This window comes from Columba livia, chromosome 4 (assembly GCF_036013475.1).
Source record: "Columba livia isolate bColLiv1 breed racing homer chromosome 4, bColLiv1.pat.W.v2, whole genome shotgun sequence".
Taxonomy (NCBI): domain Eukaryota; kingdom Metazoa; phylum Chordata; class Aves; order Columbiformes; family Columbidae; genus Columba; species Columba livia.
The window spans coordinates 75,550,906-75,572,300 of NC_088605.1; the positions used below are offsets into that span (position 1 = coordinate 75,550,906).

General features: G+C 44.2%; 2 protein-coding genes across 8 annotated transcripts in view; one reads left to right on the forward strand and one right to left on the reverse strand.

Moving 5' to 3' along the window:
* The window catches only part of UNC5C (unc-5 netrin receptor C), a 226,067-nt gene extending 216,160 nt beyond the window's left edge, over positions 1-9,907 (forward strand). For both annotated transcript variants that reach the window (XM_021290742.2, XM_065062383.1), the window contains 5 exons: positions 1,423-1,656; positions 5,999-6,148; positions 6,361-6,525; positions 8,787-8,965; positions 9,100-9,907. In XM_021290742.2, coding sequence (XP_021146417.2) covers positions 1,423-1,656; positions 5,999-6,148; positions 6,361-6,525; positions 8,787-8,965; positions 9,100-9,265 — 894 coding nt within the window. In that variant the 3' untranslated portion in view covers positions 9,266-9,907. The remainder of the gene's footprint in view (positions 1-1,422; positions 1,657-5,998; positions 6,149-6,360; positions 6,526-8,786; positions 8,966-9,099) is intronic.
* A 10,555-nt stretch (positions 9,908-20,462) lies between these two features.
* BMPR1B (bone morphogenetic protein receptor type 1B) overlaps positions 20,463-21,395 on the reverse strand; it is a 209,840-nt gene continuing 208,907 nt past the window's right edge. For all 6 annotated transcript variants that reach the window (XM_065062384.1, XM_065062385.1, XM_065062386.1 and 3 more), the window contains one exon: positions 20,463-20,982. In XM_065062384.1, the coding sequence (XP_064918456.1) occupies positions 20,857-20,982 (126 nt within the window). In that variant the 3' untranslated portion in view covers positions 20,463-20,856. The remainder of the gene's footprint in view (positions 20,983-21,395) is intronic.

Here is a 21,395-nt window from a genome sequence, read left to right on the forward strand (position 1 = left end):
GTCAGGCTGTCCTGGCAGAGCCCTCCTCTCCAGCTCCTGGGTACCTGCTGCCATCAGTGTGGTCTCACATAATTAATTTGGCAAGGGCATTTTCTCCTACCAGTAGGTTTAATGAAGGCAGGGTGGCTTTTGAAGGCAGTTGGGCTGACAGCAGCGAGAACACTGTGTCCGGCATTGTCTTCGAAAGGTCCTGCCCGTGGCACCGGTTTTTCATCATGCTGGGAGGGAGTGTGCGGTAAACACGAGTCTGTCTCGCCAACTAATCTGCACCCCACCAGCCTGTTTCTTGGCACCACACATATGTTCCTTATTTGTGTCTGTGTGTTATGGCACTTCTTCATTTTCTCTCCCGTCCTCCTCCTGCCCTTGAAAGAGCAGTTGCTTCACCAGCCATGCACACGCTGCTGCTGGTGCCCACCAGGTCCTTGACCATCACACAGCGATCTCCTTCCTCCACTCAATTCTGGACCATCTCCTCCAAGCTGAGCCTGCCATGTGCATGCACACACATACATGCACACCCTTGCAGCATCGCTCAGGGCCGGCGCCAGTTGCCGGAGTGACTGTAGAGGTGCAAAAATGATGCCAAAATTCAGTTGAGCCCACACTGCTCTGCTGCCAGATGTGTGAGTTATGCTGCAGGCAGTGGGGGTTGAAACAGATGAGTTGTGCTGAACATCATGTGGCTTTGCAAGAGGCAGCCATCATCCACTCCTGCCTTTTCATTTCTGCTCTCTTTCAAAACCATTCAAAGCACCTTGTGTTGTGAGCAGGATGCTACACACAGAGTTGAATGGAGAAATTAGCAGGGGAGCTGTTTTCCTTCACACACAGGGTGAGGAGGTTGTTTGTGTTGAGCCTGTAGGTGTTTTTTTTCTTCACCCTGCAGTCTAGTCACGGAGGATTATTCCAATGAAGCAGCAGGAAATATTTCATGTAGATGTGGCCTTTGGCTATTGCAGAGGTTACTTCCCTTCCTTGTTTTTCTGTAACTCCTTATTGTCATGCTTAGGAAGTGAAGGGCTGTTATTTTTTCAACACACTTATGACCACTGATGTTTAGTTGTGGTCACCAAATTATTAGTCTGCAATACCTTTTTCAATAAAGTATTGGTGCTATTTTTATTATTTGCCTAACTCTACCCAGGCCTTTAAAAGTTGCTGCAGGACCCAGGACCCAGAGCAAAGAGTTACAAGTCCTAGGAGAGGGAGGACAGGAAGATATTTCTACCACCATCATCACCACCAACACCCCAGAGAAATCATCCCCTCCCTGGAAACAGGAATTTAAAATCTTGATTAATCTAAGATGCAAAGAGCAAGGACTTTTTGCATCATGCAGGCTTGAAAGGGGTATTTCTGTCTCAAAGGAGAACAGCTTGGAGGGGTCAGAAGCTCTAACTTGGCTTCTTTCTGCCTTAGGACGTGGTGGTGGTCGGGGAGGAAAACTTCACCACTCCATGCTACATCCAGCTGGACTCGGAGGCCTGCCATATCCTGACAGAAACCCTCAGCACATATGCCTTGGTGGGACAGTCCATCACCAAAGCAGCAGCCAAACGTCTCAAACTGGCCATCTTTGGACCGCTGTCCTGCTCTTCGCTGGAGTACAGCATCCGCGTCTACTGCCTCGACGACACGCAGGATGCCCTTAAGGTGCTTGTTGCTCTCTTGCTCTCTATCCCTCTCCAGCTCTCTTAGGACTGTGGTCATAGCAGTGACTATAGACCCTCAGTTGTGTATATTTGTTTCCTTGGTTATTTTTCTGATTAGAAGAAGAACTTGACAGCAAGCCACTGGTTTGCAGTTTAACCCCACACACTATAAGTGGTTCTTTGTATAGGGGTGTCACACTATTTTCCACCCACCAGTCTTTTTTTTCTTTTGTATACCTGTATCATATCTTGAATCCTAAGATTTTTACATTATTAAAAGGCCATAAGGTGCACAGAGCTTCATTCATTATTCATGTATTTTTAATGCTAAGTGCCAGCTCCCCAGAGATGGAGAAACATATAAATGCCTCTTTGTAAATAGTTGATAATGACAAAAGAAGCTTCTGGGCTGTTAATCACTGCCTGCTTTCATACTGCTTTATTACGCCTCTTCATGTGCAGTTTTTCGTGTTGGGAATTTGCAACTAAAATAAACCAAAGCTGTTGCTTTCTCTAACTATATAATCTTACTCTCACTGTGTAATCCTGGCATGCACACAAACACACACTCAGTACATACAGATGAACAGATAGATAACCGTACTTCCTATTTCTCTTTATAAATGTGTGTATTTATACAGATGTTATCTATAATAGATGCAGTCATGAAATATGTAGCCCCAACTGTACATGTAAGAATGGAGGTTATTAAAAGGTGTGGGGTTTTTTTTTCCTTTAATTGTAGCCAGTGCAACTTCCCAAATGCCTCTTTGTAGCAAGATGAGTTCAAAGCCTGACTCTAAGCAGAGTCATCCTGCTGCTGTATATGCTTTTGTTTCCTAAGCTCCACATGGGAACTATTGGGATTCAAACCCACAGACACTGGCTGGGAAATGTTTGTGTTTTTCAAAGCAGGGACTTCCATCATTCTATATAAGAAAGGCAGTAAAGTGTAAGAGTGCAAGCAGGCATATTGTGACTGCACCATGGCTTTCTATGTATGGGGTTTCTGTCAATGTGTTGGTGTTACCAGGATTTTAGAAACAATTCTTTTCCCTGGTCTGATTTCCCTTTTGTTTGTTCCTCTTTAAATAAATAAATAAATAAAGTGGAAAGAATGTTTTGCAGCAATCAAGCTTCAAAAGTCCTGATGGTTTTATGCCTGTGCTGCGGTAATACAATTTTCTACAGGTTCGTCAAGGCCTGAGGTAATAATAAGTGAGCTGGAAGGGCCTTGGACAGGCAGCTAATGCAGTCAGAGCTGGGGGAATCCAATTAGGTGTTACTCAGGAGCTGTTGGTTTGTTTCTAATAGACTGCAGGGAGCATTGTGAGATAAAGTTAATCCGATTCGGTGTGATAGCAGAGGGTTCAGGAGAGGCGTTGGGCAACATGGAGGGACCATCTTGCACCTGAGAAGCTGCAGCCAGTGTTTGGGAGGAGAGCAGGACTGTCCCTGGGTTTCTGCTGCAGGCAGACCCCAAAGTGAGCTTGTAATTTGGGGAGGAAAGGTGAGCAGGGTCAGGGAGACATCATCCCACTCATACCTATTGCTTTATTACAGCAAAGTCCATGCATTCTAATATTCTACTTTTTGGCACATCTACCCCAAGACCGGAAGGCCACCCAAGGGGCTCAAGGGCCAGCTAACTGGTGGTTTACAGGAGGACAAGGACACATACTTGCTGGCCACAAACTCTTATGCACGTGTCAGTTGCATTTGTGTGGGTCAAGGTGTGCAGATGGGGCCGGACCAGCGAGTGTGGAGCTGACAGTGATTTGGAGAGGGAGGGAAGGTTGTAGGCAGCAAGCCAGGCACCAGCTGCAATATCTCGGTGTCTTGGGGCTGGCTGCTCCGGGCAAGGCACAGCAAGGGGAAGGAAGAGCAGCAGGAGATGCTCCCACATTGGAATGTCTGAGGTTTGGAAGAGCCTTGTAAGGACTTGTCATCAATAAGAGCTTGGTTATGTGGGAAAGGCTTGGCAGGGTTCCTGGGAGCTCTGCACTGATGACACACGCAGCATCCTCTGCCCCACGGCGTCCCGAGCTGCATGGATGGGATGCTCACAAAAGAGCTTTTTAGGGAAGAGCAAGGGTAGCTGTGAGCTCAAGCACTGGCCTTTTTTTAAAAGCTGATTTTTGCATTTTGAGGGGGATGCCTAAACTGTTAGAAAAATACAGTAACTATAAAGAAATCCAGCTGTTTTGTTTTCATCTATTTATTCACGTATGGCTTTGAGATGGAGGTATGTGAGCTGTGTGTGGCAGGGGGCCGGGGGGACAGGTGCTGAGCAGCCAGGTGTGCAGAAACAGCTGCCTCCCACACTGGGAGCAAGGGAATTATTTCAGGCTGTAGCAGAGTGGCGTCTCCCAACTCACCTTGTGCTGTGCAGAAACTGTCCTCGGTTATTTCATGCATACTTTCCCCTTTAATGAAGAAAGGCAATAGCTTAGACTGAAAGCTGTTGCTTGCTTGTGCCCTGTTAATAAGGAAGCCTTTTCCAAATACAGGTTGTAGTGTCATGGTGGTGCTGCTGATGGAACCATGTCTTACACAGCTCCCTCTCCTAGGAAGAGCATAAGGGTGTAAATCCCAGCTCACAGGAGAGGTGATGGGGAGGGTGGCCAAAGTCACCTCAGCATGGGGCAAGCAACGTGCAGCTCAGACGTCGGCTCAGGGGGGCATAGGGGTGCCAGACAGAGGGATAAGCACTGCTTGAAATAAGATACCTTATGATTACAGCCAGTCTGCAGATTTGAAGGGCTATGCAAATTGTGTTTCCAAATTAATTCGAATTAATTAGCTGAGTGGCATGGGAGAAGCACAAGCTGCTCAGTGTCCTTCAGTTGGAGCATGTAGAGGGGTTACCGAAAGTGGGATATTGAAACTAAACATGCAGATCTGGTGGGTGGGACAGTGCAGCATCACACTATGATGTTTTTGCCCACAATAGTGCAGCTCCTGGAGCTGGTGCTGCTGGGACGGGAGCAGGAGCAGCCATTCAGGCCCCACATCCCATGTGTCTTAGAGGCGGCGTCTGCAATTAATCCACGCAGTGCCATGAGTTGTCTTCTTCCAGGGAGGTGATTTGGACGTAATGAAGATCTATAGTAATCAGATAATTACTATTGATTGCTCTTTAGACATCTTGACGAGGTAATTAGGAGGCACTGGAAAAAAGCTGGAACTGATTCATTGGCATAACCTTAATCTAAAAGGTTTCTTGATTTTGTTTCTTTTCCTCTAATGGCTGATAAACTAACATCATTTTAGCCTCAGTATCTGCTAGGCATGGGGCTCACCAGAGAGACAGTGGCTTTTCTTGTATGTTAACTAGATCCTGAACTGGATCAAGAGCAGCTTGTGTTGTGCTTAGATGAAACAGAGGCTCCTCTACTTGGCCTGAAGTAGCATCCTGGTTTTGTGTGCCCATGTACTCCTTGAGTGTGCTCGCTCTGTGCATGATTTGCTTTGGCCACTTTAGACCAGATGCTTGGTTGGCTCTTTTAGTTAAATATGACTGAGTTTGGCTGTGGTGGTTTCTAATGGGGCTCATGTAGGTGCCTTTGTACTTGCTTCTTCCATGTGGACCACAATTAGACTGTTTGTAGGCAATGATCCACTGTGGTCTCAATAGTTATACGTGTATATTTATTTTTAACTGTAGAAAATGCCAAGACTCTTGACTTACTAGCTTTTTATTAGAAGATCAATATTTCAGTAACCCTGAATGTGTGTATTCATAGCTACCAAATCCTCCATCACAATGTCTGGCTCTTGTTTTGATACCATCCTGCATGACAGTCTCAGTAGACATCTGCTCTTTCCTGTACTGCTCTGTCATGGAGCTGTTTGCTGGGAGGCTGCAAGCTGAAGGACCAACAGTATGCACAGGTCCCATATCAGCAGGACCTACGCAAATAAGAGCTTCCAAAAGCAAAATGGTAAAGCTACTATTAGGTGTCCAGTTTGGTGAACAGCAGAGAAGACTGATGTATTTCAGTATTCAAACAGTGTCTTTTTGCAAAGTCTTTGCATTCAACATAATTGCATGCAATTAAGCTTTCTGCTTATAGGATGTGTTAGATAACACTGTGTCTCCCAAAGGAGATACGGCTGCCTGCAACCCTGCTGGGCTGCTGCTGTATGATGGGGGCAACGAGCTTATACTCAGATCCACAAGTCCAATTCCAGTTCACAATTCTGTACAATACCTCTGCATTTTCTTCCTCTGTATTATACAAGTTCCAGCATCTACAGCAGTCAGTCTTGAGGACTCAGAAGACCAATGTGCTGTCTCGATGAAACCTGACCGCTTTCTTCTTGTTCTCACTATCCTGCAGGAGGTCCTCCAGCTGGAGCGGCAGATGGGTGGACAGCTTTTGGAGGAACCCAAAGCTTTGCATTTTAAGGGAAGCACCCATAATCTCCGCCTGTCCATTCATGACATCGCCCACTCTCTCTGGAAGAGCAAACTGCTGGCTAAATACCAGGTGAGCAGCACAAACCGTTCACCTTGGATCTGAGCAGTGAGGTTTAACACAGAGGCATTTAAAAAACACCCAGTGCCAGGCTGCAGTGCCATGGACTCTTTTTCCCAGGACCATCTTCAATGACAGCAGCACGGAGCTCACAGTCTCTGGTCAGCATCCACACCCTGGTCCTGCATCCCTCCCTCACTATGCTATTTTTCTTTCTCTTGCAGGAGATTCCCTTTTACCACATCTGGAGTGGATGCCAGAGGAACCTACACTGCACCTTCACACTGGAAAGGTTCAGCCTGAATACCCTGGAGCTGGTGTGCAAACTCTGCGTGCGGCAGGTCGAAGGAGAAGGGCAGATCTTCCAGCTCAACTGCTCTGTCTCAGAGGTAAATGACATCAGTGCATATCTTTAGCTGACTGCAGAAATACAGGAGGGCTGAAGAGGTATATCCTTTCCCACTGCTACCTGCTTAGTGCTTCCCATTCTCCTCCTGACTGCTGGGATGGACAAAAGGGATGGATTAAGTTGTTGCTTTGACTCTCCTGTTGCATTTTCCCTTAGTTTCTCCCATCTAGAAGGGAGCATCCCCCCTTCAAGGGAGGGTGAAGGGCAGCTGTTGTCTCCCTGCAAGTGCCACCTTTTTGTGTCTATGTGGAGGAGCTCTTTGCCTACCAGTCCCTAATGCATCTCTCAAAGCATGGTCCTGTTTCCTGGAAGTCCACAAGGCCATCAGGCCAAATATTTCCCTGGAGAGGGTGGAAAGAGAAGAGGAAAATGTCGTCCCCATATGTTTGCATGAGCCACTTCACTCATTCCATGTAATAACTGCTGTACAAGAGGGAATATCAGATGTTCTAGTTGCAACAGAGTTTTCTCCTCAGATTTTGCTACTGCTACAAATCCTGACTATTACCTTTGACATTTTTTCTTTTGATTGTTGACATTTTCCAGTAGAAAAAAAAAAATATCATAAGTTTCAGAACATCTTTACTGATACTACGCAGCACCTAAAGAATTTTCACTCCTTGGGGCAGTCAAGCTTAGGGCTGAGACCAAATGACATGTTTAGGTGTAAAGCGGCATTGACTTCAGTGAATGTGCTGGTGGCTTTTGTGCTTGGTACATTCAGCAGCTGTGAAGAGCAGACTCTCAGGCAGCAATCACTGCTGGGGAAGGGGAAGGGCTGGGAAACCACAGGCAGAAGTTACTTGTGCTGTAGAGCCCTGATGGTTTGCACCATTACCCATAACATCTGCTTGGTTATCGGGTGTAAAGTTACATATTCAGCTGGGGACTACACAGCATTAAAGACAGATGGTAAAACAAGTATCATAAACAATTATTGTAATAAGTGCTGCATTGAGGTAATCTCTAATTTAACCTCACAGAGAAGAGAAAGAATTGAGAGTAACTTTAATGAAATGCAAGTATACACTATAATCATCTTCAGCTGCTTGTGTGTAATAGGGCCTGGTAATGGATTCAGAGAGAACAGGATAATATTCTTGTCTTATGTTGTGATCCCATCCATCAGGGATGAATAGAAAGAGGGAATAATACCACTGTTATCAAGGTTGTCTGCTGCAAAATTGCTCCTCCTGGTTGACATGTTCCTGAGCCCAAATGAGGGGCAGGAGGACCTTGGACTGCTAAGGGCTGGCACACAGGGTTGTGTCAACTTTGTTACTCAAAGTACCACCAAACTTAAACTCTTCATTGCTGGATCTGCCCCTCTGCCTCTGTCACCCTGTGGTAAAAATACAGTAAGAGAGTTTCCTGCATCCTCCCCTTATGGGCTTTCTTTTTTGTCCCCTGTAAAGGACACACATTCTGTGATTCTGTGATGTAAAACTTCTGCAGATTAGACTGCCTTATTCTGGCTTTATACAGTGTCTTCCACTGGGACTTCAAAAAACACAAATGCAGTGAGTGCCAAAACATGCACATTTGTGAGGCAAGAGGAAAAGTGCGATAAAGGTCTCCCACTGTTTGTTTTTGAAGCCCTCTTTTTATCTCCTGCTGTCGGTCGTCACCCAAAAGAGCCCCAGAGCATGGCCATGAATCCTTCTGCAGCAGCCCTGGGGGGGTGTCTGTCTGCAATGCAAAAAAAAAATTAAGGTGTGGATAAAAGAGTGGAGGCAAAAGAGGTTTAATTTGGAGAGTACAGGTGCTGCCAGAGGGATGTCAGTGGTATGAGCCTGGTGCTGGCTCCATTTGACATGGTGGGCTTGAGGGCGCTGTGGGGAAGGGGCTCCTGCTGGCCAAGTTGGCAAAGCCCAGTTCTGCCCTAGTAGTACCAATTTGCTCTAACACGTGTCAAACTGCCTAATCTTTCATTATTTCAGTAAGTGATTAATTAAGCTGGGCTCAATTTTGTCCAGCCTTAGTAGTCTTCACCCTCAAAAAAAACCCAAACTCTGCTGTCTACTTGGAGTTGTTTATAAATATTTGTCTTTTTCAGCTTGATTAGCAGAGGGCTACTTCTCTCTAACACAAATAAAAGCGCTGATTCTCAGAGGGCAGACATCTACAATCGTCCCTGCACTCAGTAACAAAACTGCTGGTTTTGTTTGTTTGGGGGTTTGTCAGTGTTGATGGTTTTTTTTAATTTATTGTTTGTTTGTTTTTCTTCCTTTCCAACCTCAGGAACCTACTGGCATCTCTTACCCTCCCATGGACTCCGCAGACACCGTCACCACCATAGTAGGGCCCAGCGCTTTCAGCATCCCCCTCCCCATCAGGCAGAAGCTTTGCAGCAGCCTGGACGCCCCCCAGACCAGGGGCCACGACTGGAGGATGCTGGCCCACAAACTCAAACTGGACAGGTGAGTGGTGCTGCCTACGCGTCCTTGGCTGTGCAAAAGGGTCCTGGGGAAGATGAGTGACAGCAGATATCATATAACTTCAGGTAGCCTTCATATAGCCTCAAAAAAATGAGTGTACTTTTGTCTTGTTGCAGGTACCTAAATTATTTTGCTACAAAATCAAGTCCCACTGGGGTGATCCTGGATCTCTGGGAAGCCCAGAATTTCCCTGACGGCAACCTGAGCATGCTGGCAGCGGTTCTTGAAGAAATGGGAAGACATGAGACTGTTGTTTCTTTGGCAGCAGAAGGAAATTACTGATGCAGTCTTGGCGTGAACAGGAAGGACAGACACAGGGAGCGGTAATGCCCTGTTATTACAAACGAGAATTGAAATGAAAACCCAGACCAATGAGTTACACAAGAGACATTTCAGAGAAGAAAGCAAGCAAGCAAACAAAAAAAAAGTATCCAGCCCTGACCTTCACATGTGCTCTCCTTGTACATTACCACAGGATCTAAAAGAAATCCTGCAAAGTTGTACCTTGAAAATATAAATCAACCTAATGTTCCTCTCGGCTTGGCTGTACACTGCTTGGTACAGGATTTTACAGTTTCCTAGGAAACGCTTTTTATTGCTATCCAGATATATGGATAAACTTTCTTAACAATCCCAGTTTCTATGGATGTTGTTTACATCAAATTCTGGACAGGGGTAAGGAGACTGTCCATGGCTCTTTATATTTTTTCTTTAAAGCCATTCTAGACAAGGGTATGGACAGCTAGTTGTGGCTATTTCAGCTTATTGGTTTCTGGTGAATTCAGATTTTGGCTACAATTCCTCACATTGATTGTCTCACAATGATGCTCCTGTCATAGTTCTGTTTCCTAGACCTACATGTGAAAAGAAAAAAAAGAAAGAAAAAAAGAAAAAGAAAGGAAAAAAAAAAAAAAGAAAATCAGAGTTTAAGAGGTGTGCATCTGGAAAGCAGGTACTCTGGGTGCTAAGCAGGAACACACGTAACATCCCCTTTCTTCCCCAAGGCAGTCCCGTGGAACCTGTGTGAACAGCTCTAGGACAGTGGGGAATGTAAGACTTGGAGTTAATTTTCAATTCACAGTGTAACAACACCCTTCCCACCCATTTGCGATATGAGTGTTTAGGGGAGGTAAAAAAGAGAAACCCGGAAAAAAAATAAAAAAGAGAAGTTGCTATGATAATTATTTACTAATTAGTATCTAGTGCAAGGATTATAATTATTATTATTATTATGATTACCATTATTACTTTATTTCTATTTTTGTCAGCAGCAGAATGAATTATTCCCATTTTTATGGAACCTGTTGTCCCCTTCCTGAAGGTCTTCTAAGACATGTTGCCCTCTATGCTGTCTGTTCTTCCCTTCTCCAGCCATCACACTCTTCCTCCAAAGTCCTCTGCTAGCCCACAAGGGTTGCTCAGCTCGTGTTAGCTTTGCTGTGCTTCGTGCCCAATGCAAAGGTCTTAGAAACTGGTGATGCTCTGCTGATGTCACTGATCTGCATCCACAAAGGATCCAACCCAGCACCCCTTCCTGGGATGGTCTGCACCACCTTGGTGCCTCCAGGCTGCTCCAAGCAGCAATGGTATCCCCGGGCTGGCTGCGAACCAGTGACAGCCTCCTAGTCCAAACCCATGTAGCCCACTGGTTTGGGAAGCATGTGGAGGCACTGATGTTGACCACCTGAATTGTGCATCCAAGGTGCGCCACCATATGTCTTGCTTTGCTTTGCAGCTCCCATTAGCTTTCCATGGAGCTGCAGGTACTTTCTTACTGAGCCTGCCTCCTCCCGTAATGTTTGTAGCGGTCAGGGCTGCTGGGGGTCACCTGCTGGGTCACTTCTGGGTGAGATGCGTTCAGTGGATCTCTGCTGCTCTTCCCACGCGCATTGCAACCAGGAAAGCTTCTGCTGCATTGACCAGGGTAGGGCCCAGACTGATGAAGCTAAAATCACAGCTCCATCCATCACTGACGCCCAGTCCTCGCTGCCTGACTGGGGGGACGTTTGTCCCTCTTGGCTGCTGCAAACAGGTGAATTTGGGAACTTGGCAAAAGGAGCGAACGCTTGCCTTTTTGGTTGTCCATGCAAACCCATTTCAGTCTCTGCTCAGTGAAAAGTCTGACTCTTTGGCACAAGTCAGCTCATAGGGTTGCAGTAGTTTTACTGCCAGGCTTGTCTGACCTCTGCATCTGGTGCAAAAAACCCCTGTTTTTCCGCCGCCCGTCCACTCCAGGTTTCCAGCCAGGCCCTGGTTATTGCTGTTGTGCACACAAATGCCCCCACCCACACTCATTCATATTCCTGCTCCATGTGTTTCCTTGTTGGCTTGTTTTCTTTTGTCTTATTGTTTTTGTTTTTCCCCAAGGCTTTCCAGATTGCACCTTTAAAGGTAACTTTGAAAATGTCATTGGTCAAAATGAAAGGAAAATTTCATCTGACCTTTTTCCCATTTGACATTTCCATAGGCTTGGGAGCTTTTGTTTTAAGTTTTCAGCTCCCTGACACCAGCAGGGTTTTAATTGACTGCTGGGCAGTGATCACCAAGCACTCCCTTCCTTGTGAGAGGTAACTTGGCAGTTTGCAAACCAACATTTCAGGCAAAACAGGAGACTAGAGGATATACATTTTAACTTTCAACATCTGTCTGCATTTTGCCTACGAAAGCCCCACTTTCTCTGAATGCTGAGATGCCAAGGGCATCCTTTCCACAACCAACCATCTTCTTTTTCACTTTGGAGGTCTAATGCAGCCCATTGCAATGCTAATGGAAATCTTGCTTTCAACTTCAGGAGGCTTCAGCTGGGGCTTCCAGCACTGCCCTTCTCCGTACATTATTTTACTCACCTTGGAGCTCTGAAATGACTCTTAAAAGATAGGTCTCAGCTATTTTCCTTCCTGTGCCATCTTCAGGAATAGGCAACTGTATTTAGTTTGTGCTGCTTCACCCTTCCCACGCATACTTCTTGCTGACTCCTCTTCCAAAGTGGGTGCAGAAGCTGAACTGTCCTTCAGCCCCTTGTCCCCTTGGGCTCAGTCTTTGTTAGCCGATACCAGGACTCACCAGTACTCCCAGCTCCAGGCTTTTGCAGGTGGGCAGCCTGTACACCCTTCTCACAGGGGCTTTGCCAGAAAGTGTCTCATACTTGTCTCTATCACTATGACTCGATGCTCCTTTTGCCACCTCTGTGACCTACTCCCCAGTGCCTGCTCCAAGAAAAACAGATGAGCAACTTTCTTAAAATATTTTAGGGCATTTTCCATCTACAACATCCTGGTAAATGGGAGTTATTGAGAGGAAAAGGCACACTCTGGTTAAGAGGAGCACCCAAAGAGGTAGATGAACTTCAAGAACATCACTAGGTCAGCAGCGTTGCCGTCCCTAGTAGGCAGAGCTGCTCTTCTTTCATCCCAGCTGCTCGAAAACCTTCTCGCTCAGTGCAATCACAGGCTGGAGGGTTTCTCCATCCCCTTTTGCAGGGTCCCACTATGGTTCCGTGCAAGTTGCCCCAGCCCTGCAGGGCAGGGAGAAGGTACTGGGGACAGCGACAGGGAGGTTTCCTTTGCAGAGCCGCACTCGTCCCAGCAGCTTCATGCTCGTGCATTGCCGCTGCTGCTTGTGCAGCTCCCACCTCACTTGACACTCCTCCTGCTTTAATTTTGCTCAGTTTTTTTCTTCTTTCCAGGGGCACTGAATTCGCAGGACATGTGGCTGGGGAAAGGGCTCTGGTGATGGGCACTCCTCAGCATCCCCATCCTCCCGCCCCGAGGAGGGAGGGTGGGAAGCAAGGGCGGCCAGAACCGCTGAGGTTATTAGTTTTGGTGGCAGAAAAAGCAGCAGCAGCTCCGCCTGGACTGCGTGGACACAGTGCCATCTTGTGGGGCTGAGACCCAGCTCCAACACACCACCACTGCATCCCGCAGCATCACTCAGCCAAAAGCTTTCCCCGTGGGGCAGCTCTTGAAAAAGGCAAACAAGTCTGGCAGACAACTGACTCTTAAGAGTTATTGTAAGATTTTGTGTCAGGTAAGCACATCTACTTTAAAAAAAAAAAAAAACAACAACAACAACAAAATAAGCTGCAGGCTTCTTATGCTCCAGTTATCACTACTTTTTTAAATACTTATCCTTTTAGTTGTTCACCTTCAGCTACGTGCTGTAGCAGTTTTACTGCTCTTCACACCATCTCTTCATTACATGTTGATTGCTAGTGCTATAAATAATATATATATTATATAAATATATATAAAATATCTACTGACTTCAAGGAAAATCTTTCATTTTCACGCTATGGGAGGCAGTCCTTTTCACCTGATTTGTTTTCTTCAGTCCCTCTTGTGTTGTGTCCTTGTAAAGGTGGCCGTCATTGTATAGGGTAGCTTTGGGTTTGGTTTATTTTTCCTACTTTTCTGATCACTCGCTGAACAGTGCTGTTTAACTGAATCGCAGAAGTTTTGGGGCAATGAGCATCTCTTGAGTCAAGATTTGCTTCCATGGGAAACTTTTTTTGTATCGCTGGCAGAAATGCAGACACTTTTTAGACATGTTGGAGTCTGGGATGCCCGCAGAGCAAAATGTGTCTGTTCCTTGGGTTTCGTGACATTTCTGTTGCTTACATATAGAATAAATGGATTTACATGCTGTAAGCCCATCACTGTGGACAGTGTCCTAATGTCTTGTACTGCTACCTACAACAGCTTCTTTTTGATTCACCTTTTCTTCTTGTTTTGGGGTATATGGGGAAGGGAGGGGGGGTGCCCTTAGACCATTGTATGCTCTGGCCAAGTAGTTACCACAGCTCTGAGGTTAATTTTAAGCAAGAGGATACTGTTGAGGTCTGTTGTGTTTGGGGGGTTTTTGTTTGGTTGGTTTGGGATTTTGTGTCTTTGTTTTTTTTTGTGGTTGATTGGTTGGTTTGTTTAGTTTTGCTTTTTTCTTAATCTCGTGTCCAGGGCACTTTGTAAACTATCTTACCGAGTGTTCAGAAGTCTTTACAGGTATTACTTTGGCTCTCATCAGGCCACGAAATAACTAATTGTTTGCAGGCTGGCTTTCTTAATATCAGGTGGTGCAAAGATGCAAGTGGTTTGTGAATGAAAAACCAAACCTTTGGCCCTTCTCCTGCAGGAACTCCAATGAGGTATTGACTTTCACTCACCACCACAATCCATTCCTAGCTCGTGTGTGAAACCTCGAGTTCATAAAATGAGCTGCACTGCAGATTTGTTAATGCTGAAGTGTGTATCTTGGACATCCTTTGAAGTGGGAATTTAACAGAAATGCAAAGTGTGTATGTGTATATATATATATACACAGACAGACAGGAGAAAATAAGGACATCTACTGCTGGAGACTTTTAGCTCCGATGTTAGTTGTAGACACCCTCTTATGACCAACTTTTGCTTGGGAAGGTGAAGGTCAATATTCAGTGCTGTATCATCACTGCAAGGTCAAATAGGCAGCATGTGAAGAGCAAGGAACTAGAGTTGGACTTGAAGCAAAGCCACAGAAATGAGTCCTTCAAGTCTGGTAGTTCAAGCTCCTTGCTTTAAAATAGGAGCATTTAGTTTATTTGCTTACTTGTCCTTTAAACTCGGCACCTGCTCCCTGAAATCTGAAAATCCCTTTATCTGAAAGTCCTGTGATAAGCTATGCCTGTCCAAAACCACAATGATAATCCAGAATTCCCACAAACCTCCATCACTGAACAGATACTTCACATTTTCTTTGACGGTGATTGAATATATTTAATAGTGGTTCTACAAAGGAATTAATTGCTGCGTGTGCTGTACCCTGGGCCTGCCATTTTCTCTAATAGCATCCCAAGCCATGGCATGCGAGAAACCACTGGATGCCTGTGGCAAAGAGGGATGTCACCACGCAGGGTCCCCTGCAGGGGTGAGGTGGCACCCAGGGCCAGAATTCCCTAAAATCTGGTTAACATTAAGTGAGCCAATAACCTATTTTGAAGCAGGGTGTTTTAACACAGGTGAGACAGAGAAGTTGTGGCATTACTGTTTCTGGTACATCTGTGTGGTGGACTTTTTTGTTAATATGTTGTCAATGTTCAAAAATTAAGAACATTTAAGAAAAAAAAAGAAATGGAAGATGGTACCTTTAGTACCTTTCTAAAGCAAAGAAGGAGGGCCCATAAGAAATGAAACATCTGTACGAGACAGGCTGGGAGGGTTTGTTGCATTCCTCCCTCCTCTTCCCATGTCTCAGCTCTACCAGGGTTTGTGGGATTCATTTTCTTTGCTATTCAAATCTGGAGAACTCTTTTGGTTTTTATTTCCCCATTGCTGTATCTTCTATGCAATTCCTTTTATAAAAAATGACTTACTACCAGAGAAGTGCTAGCCATTGCATTATTTGTATTGCTGTACAGTGGAGGTGTGGTTTACTAGTTCTGAGTGTGCCTCTTACCCCCCTCCCTTTTTCTCCTTCCCTCTGTTTGTAAATGCCTGCATTTATTCTGTCAGCCTGACATGTACAAAGTGTAAGAAAGAATTTTTAAACAGGTAATAAATTATATTTATAAGCAACTGGAAAAAAAATATATACCACTATCTTGTGTTCAATTGTTTAGTTCCTGGAAGTTTGGAAGGAAAGAGGAGTATTTTCTTTTAGAAAAAGAAAATATATCTGTGCATAAGAACTCCTCATAAGATACCATCCATGACATCCACACGTCCATACAGGCTGTTTCCTTGCACTTCATAGATCCTCCTGCCTCTCCCTCCCCATGGGGTTTTACTCCCACATCTACAGGAGGATTCACCCTGGACAGTTTTCCTGGGGTTTGTGTTTCATGGACGCAGCCAAAGATGGAGAAAAGGCTGTTCTTTCTGAGTCCTGCGACACTACCAGCTCCTTCAACACTCCCCACCTTTAGCACCATGGAGGAAGAACTGCTCATTTTTTTAAAATTTTATTATTATCTTCTCTGTAATAGAAAGAGGCAGATTATGTATGAAAGAGAACTTGGAGGTATGATATGAAGAGGAGATCTGCATCCCAGAGGACATGAAGCATAAGTCCTTCAGTGGTAACTCTGGCCACCCTGTGGTCCTGCTGGGCTGCAGGCAGGGCTGGTTTCTGCAAAATGAAGATGCCCACTCTGTACACAGTCTTTGTTTTACATTCCCCGGTGTCTGTCTGCATTTCCCTTTGCATACCTGGCTTTCACAGCAGACAAGCTCTTTTCTGTCCATCCCACTATTCTCACACTATCTAATGTATTACTGAACTTGAGTTTCCTTTTTTGGGTCTGCCACAGCCTGCAATCTGCATTGGCAAAGAAGTTCCTCCTTTTCTCCAGGGACTTTTCCTTCAGGTACCTCACTTCTAAGTATTTTTCCTGAAGTCTCTGCTCTGATGTTTATGCATTTGAAGGTGGGACTGCAACTCTCATTCCATGTGTTTCATGAGGAAGCCAAGCTCTGGTTTCAGCAGGGGACAGTTGTGTGACCCTTCCTTGAATGGAATTGAACCAGTCCCGGAATCGCCTGCAGCTGCAGAAGACACAGATAGCTAAAACCAAGGCTAGACAGTACCCATGTACCACCTAGCAAGGTGGAGAGGCAAGAATATGAGAACAGAGCCTAGGACTGCCCCAAAAAGCCTAGAAAGTTAAGGGGAAAAGCAAGCAGGACAGGAGGAATAGCTGCAGAAACACCAATCTCGGCAACATGCTGGAGAACGTGCAGCCCAGACGGGCTATGTTTTCATCATCGTGCAGCCGAGGGGGGCAAAAACAGCCCCAAAACTGTGATACAGTGATACACCAGGGGGAACACACAGCTTTACTACTTGGATATAGCCTGGCCAAGGGACTTTGGAGATGCTGCTGGAGAATAACTGTGACACTCCACCAAGCACAGGTGGCCTGGGGCAAAGCAGGAGGGCTGTGGTAGTTAGCAGCAAGACACAGCTTGAGGGAAAAACGCTGTTTACACACTTGTCTCAAAGTAACTAGCAAGGTAATTACGCGTTAGGAAACGCAAAGCTGAATGCTTCATCCTTAAACTGCAGAACAAGAGTGAGCTCAGGCCGTAAATGCAAATACATACAAATACCTCTATGTACGTGCACAGCTCCCCAGCATAAAGTGATGCCCCATTTCAGCTGATGGGATGTATGTAGGCTGCAACTTTTTTCTCCTGAAGCACGGGGCTGACAAATCTAGTTCAGTCTGTGCACAGATTGCCTCCTGCGCCTCTCGTGCTATTACAAATAGTCACAATTCACAAAGATGTGGGGGAAAGAAGGGTGGACGCTTCACAAAAATATTATGTGAATGCCAGATTTCTGTGGATTTACATAATCAGCCACAACATGGGAGTGACTGCTTTATTAGTGATAACACTATTTTAATTGCTATTTCCCTCTTCACTGAGTTGTGAAAGGGGTGATGGTTTTCTGTGCCAAGGGAAACATATGGAATATTTTGCTGTTTACTTGTTTGCTCAGAGGAAAAAATCTTACACAAAAAAAAGGCACAGTCAAAATAATTTAACCAGTGAAATCAAAGCTAAAGGTGGCACCTTTCAAGCACATGAAAAGCAAATAGAAGTAAAAGCAATCTTTTTTCATAGGGAGATGGAAACAATTTTATTTGGGGGAATGTTAAAACAGCCATATACAATCAGAACAAATACAATGTAACAGTTTGTTCCCCAGGTTTTTAATTACAGTATTTACAGGTTTAGTAAGGCACTGGTTCTCAAAAAAGAACACAAATTGATTTCTTAGTCTTTACATTGTCAACCTTTCCTTTAACAGAAATAACTTTGTGCTAGAGAAAGGACAGCAGTTGCTAGATGGCATATCTCTTCCTTTTTGGATAGGCATTTTTTCCTTCTTTGTCCACTTAACTATGCCATCTTACCTATGCCAATAAGTCATTAAACTAAACTTCCTTCAGCAATTTATATTTGAAAACTGTATTTCCAGGAAGCCACAATTATCTCCACCACTGACTTCCACACTGTCATCAACACACATTGTGAAACTACCAAAATCTGGAATTGACATTAAAAGGCCTGCTAACTGGCAAAATAAATGTACTAACCTGTTGTCACTGTACATGCTGACACCATAATAATTACACATTGAGTGTTGCAGAAAACTAACCATTCAGCTGGTAACTCGAATGTCACAGTATGAGAACAAACTACTGCCGAGCTTGCCTTAGGCTGGTTTCTAGCCTGAAGAATATCCCTTTACAATCTCATCGATGACAGTGAGTAGGAAATTTGAGAGCAAAATCTGGCCTTTTAAGTCTAGGGAGAAAATGGGCAGGCACTGGTTATACAACTGCAGACCCTTTGCTTTCTCAGAGTGTGTCTCGTTTTATATATATATTTATTTATTTATTTTCTTATATAGCACCGTTGCAGTGATTTGTCATTTATGCATTTTCATAAATAAATATTATGTTTCATTTAGTGCTTTATCATCTGTAATAGCTTACTCTTAATCCACATACTGGAGTTATTCCAGACTCCCAACTGAATATATATATATATATATATATATATTCATATATATATATCTATCTAAAACACATAAACTTGAACATTTAACATACACACTATTATAACCTATCAACCAGTATCTTAGGATCTCTTTCTTTTGGACCAAAAAAAAGTAAGACTTGTTCAGAAAAACAGACAATGGCCCTTTTTCTCCTGTCCACCAGCTGGCGAAACACCTTCTGAAACATTTCTGGGGAAAGCCATCATAGTATTAAAAAACTAACACAAACAAACAAAACACAAACCACCCATTTGTGGAAAGTAGATGTGAAATGCATCTGCTGTGCGACCGCTCACCCGGTCCCATCTGCTTCATCAGAGCCGAGAAATCCCAGTTTATGTCCTGCTAACTCTCTGAAATCTTCTTTTTGTATTGCTCGGTATTTTTGGGTGCAGAGAGGGAAAATGCACTGCATAAAAAGCCCTCTAATTAATGAAAATCCTCTTTTTAACACCGATAGTCATGGAGGTCTTGCTGGTTCTTGTGAACCTGCGCATTTTTTTCTGTTAGCTTGAAAGTCTAAAATGGTAATTTTTCCAACTAGAAATACCTTCAGGGAGCCATGAAGTTAAACCCCAATTATATACCAATCTATCTACCACAAATAAATCAGTTTTGTCCAAAAAGGGAAAAAAGAAGTATTACAGAAATGCTGCGGCTAAATCCAGCATGGCAATTATTTCAGTTCTGAAATAGGCTTAGCATAATTAAAGCAGCATTTGTAAGGACTTTTAGTTCAAAATTCAACTGAGCATCACCTAGTGAAATAGGACAAAGGTGGAGGGGAAAAATATAAAAGAAGGGTAAAGAATGGTTTACCAGTAACTCCCATACAACTCAGCTTGGATAATCTGACAAAGTACCTTTCCGAAGAAAATACTTCACTGGGAAAATTTAATCTCTCATTTCCTCTTCTGTGTTATTAACATCGTAGCAACCGCTGCACACCCAGGAAGGAGGAATGGGGAAATAGAGTTTAAATAAGTTTCTCATTGTTCTTCTCCCCCACAAGGAACCACAACACCACATGGCAGAGCCTGTCACTACAAGGCTTCAAAAAAGGGAACACAGATGACTTTTTTATTCCCATCTGTGGTTGTAGATGGATATCTCACTTTTACACAGATGAAAGAGCAAGTTAATCATTTTTCCTCGTGAGGAACTTCGTCTTATCCAGTGGTTGCTTATGTAGGTCACAGCGGTTTCAAATTTACCAGGGGAACCAAATGCGGACCTCATTTCCACTCACACACAAAATACTTTATTTTGCAGGGCAGGGAAAAGAGAGAAAGAGAGAGAGCAAGAGAAAAAGAGAGAAAGAGAGAGAGAGAGAAAGAGAGAGAGAAAGAGAAGAAGAGAAAGAGAAAGAGAAAGAGAAAGAGAGAAAGAGAAAGAGAGAGAGAGAGAGAAAGAGAGAAGGGAGGGAGGGAAGGGAAGAAGGAAGGAAGGAAAGAAGGAGGGAAGGAAGGGAAGGAGGGGAGGAAGGGAGGGAGGGAAGGAAGGACGGACAAGAAGACAGGGGGCATTTATTTGCCATCAACCTAGTACCATGCCCATCAGATTTCTTGGAAACATGAAAAGCTTCTTTAAACAAGCAAGTTGCACCGAACCGTATTAATATGGCTCCCGATTATCTTAACCAAGGTATGAGCTCCGCTGGGCCAGGCCACCCACACGAAGCTGGCCACCCGTGCTAATGATGCAGGGAGATAATTGGGCTCCATCTCTATATGGAGAGAACTGCTCCCATGGATAGGTCTATGGAAAGCTGTTTCTGCAGGACAGTTTCCACTACAGCTCCTCTGAGCTGTACAGACCCTCTCTCTATTATTTTTTTTTTAAATGCTGGAGTGCAATAGTCTCTTTATAAATGAAAAAGTCACTTTGATTTCATTTTCAGCACAGTTTCTTCCATTTCTTTAATGTAACAATATACATATTTTTTTGCTTCTAACCAAAAGTTTTATTTTCATAAAATTTAAAGCAGTATCTTTTTAAACAATCAAAATAATAATAATAATAATAACAATAATAATAAAATAATAAGTGGCTTTCACAGAAAGCAACATGCATAATCTTAAACCAGTCACTAAAACTGTATTTCCCCGTGTAAACAAGGGTAGACAAGCCTCTTCCGATCCTGCATGTCCAAATTCAGCTGATTTTGTGAAAGGTTCTCTGCTCCAAAGCTGTCAGATGAACTTACAGCTCTTATTAAACATGACTGCATTGTAGGTACTTATTAGCGAAGACTTTTGGTAATTCTTCAGAACTTCTGCCTGCACAAGCAAGTCCCTTTCCCTGGCCCTTCAGCAGAGCTGCCTCGGAGGGAGTCAGAGTTTAATGTCCTGCGACTCTGACATTTTGGCAAGTGTTTTCTTGACCCGCAGGGCTGTGAGCCGGGAGGCGGGATTGTGAGCCCAACACTCCATCATCAGCTTCCCCATCTGCCGTAGGCACTGCGGAGAGAAAGCGGTGAATGATCAGTGCTACTCTGTCCTATTGCATCTCAATACCATGACAGTGAAACTTAATATGTGAGCACAAAATCATGGTAAAATCACATTTCCAAGCCTGCATATCTCTGATCATAGAAAAGCTGTGTGCATTTCAAAGAGACAGGAGATATCTCCTTCTTTTTTAAAAAAAAAAACAAAAAAAAACAAAAAGGTTGGAATTACAGCCCACACATCAACACATGTTGAGATAGCTGCCAGTAGACCAAGTACACTGCCACTGCACTACACACTACAGAATAGTTTTTCTTTCAATATTTTTGGCTAGCCACTGATTTAATGCTATTAATGTTGAGAGCAGAAAGCAAAATGAGTGCAAGAGGAAAATGGAGAGATTAAGAAGGTGTGAGCACAGC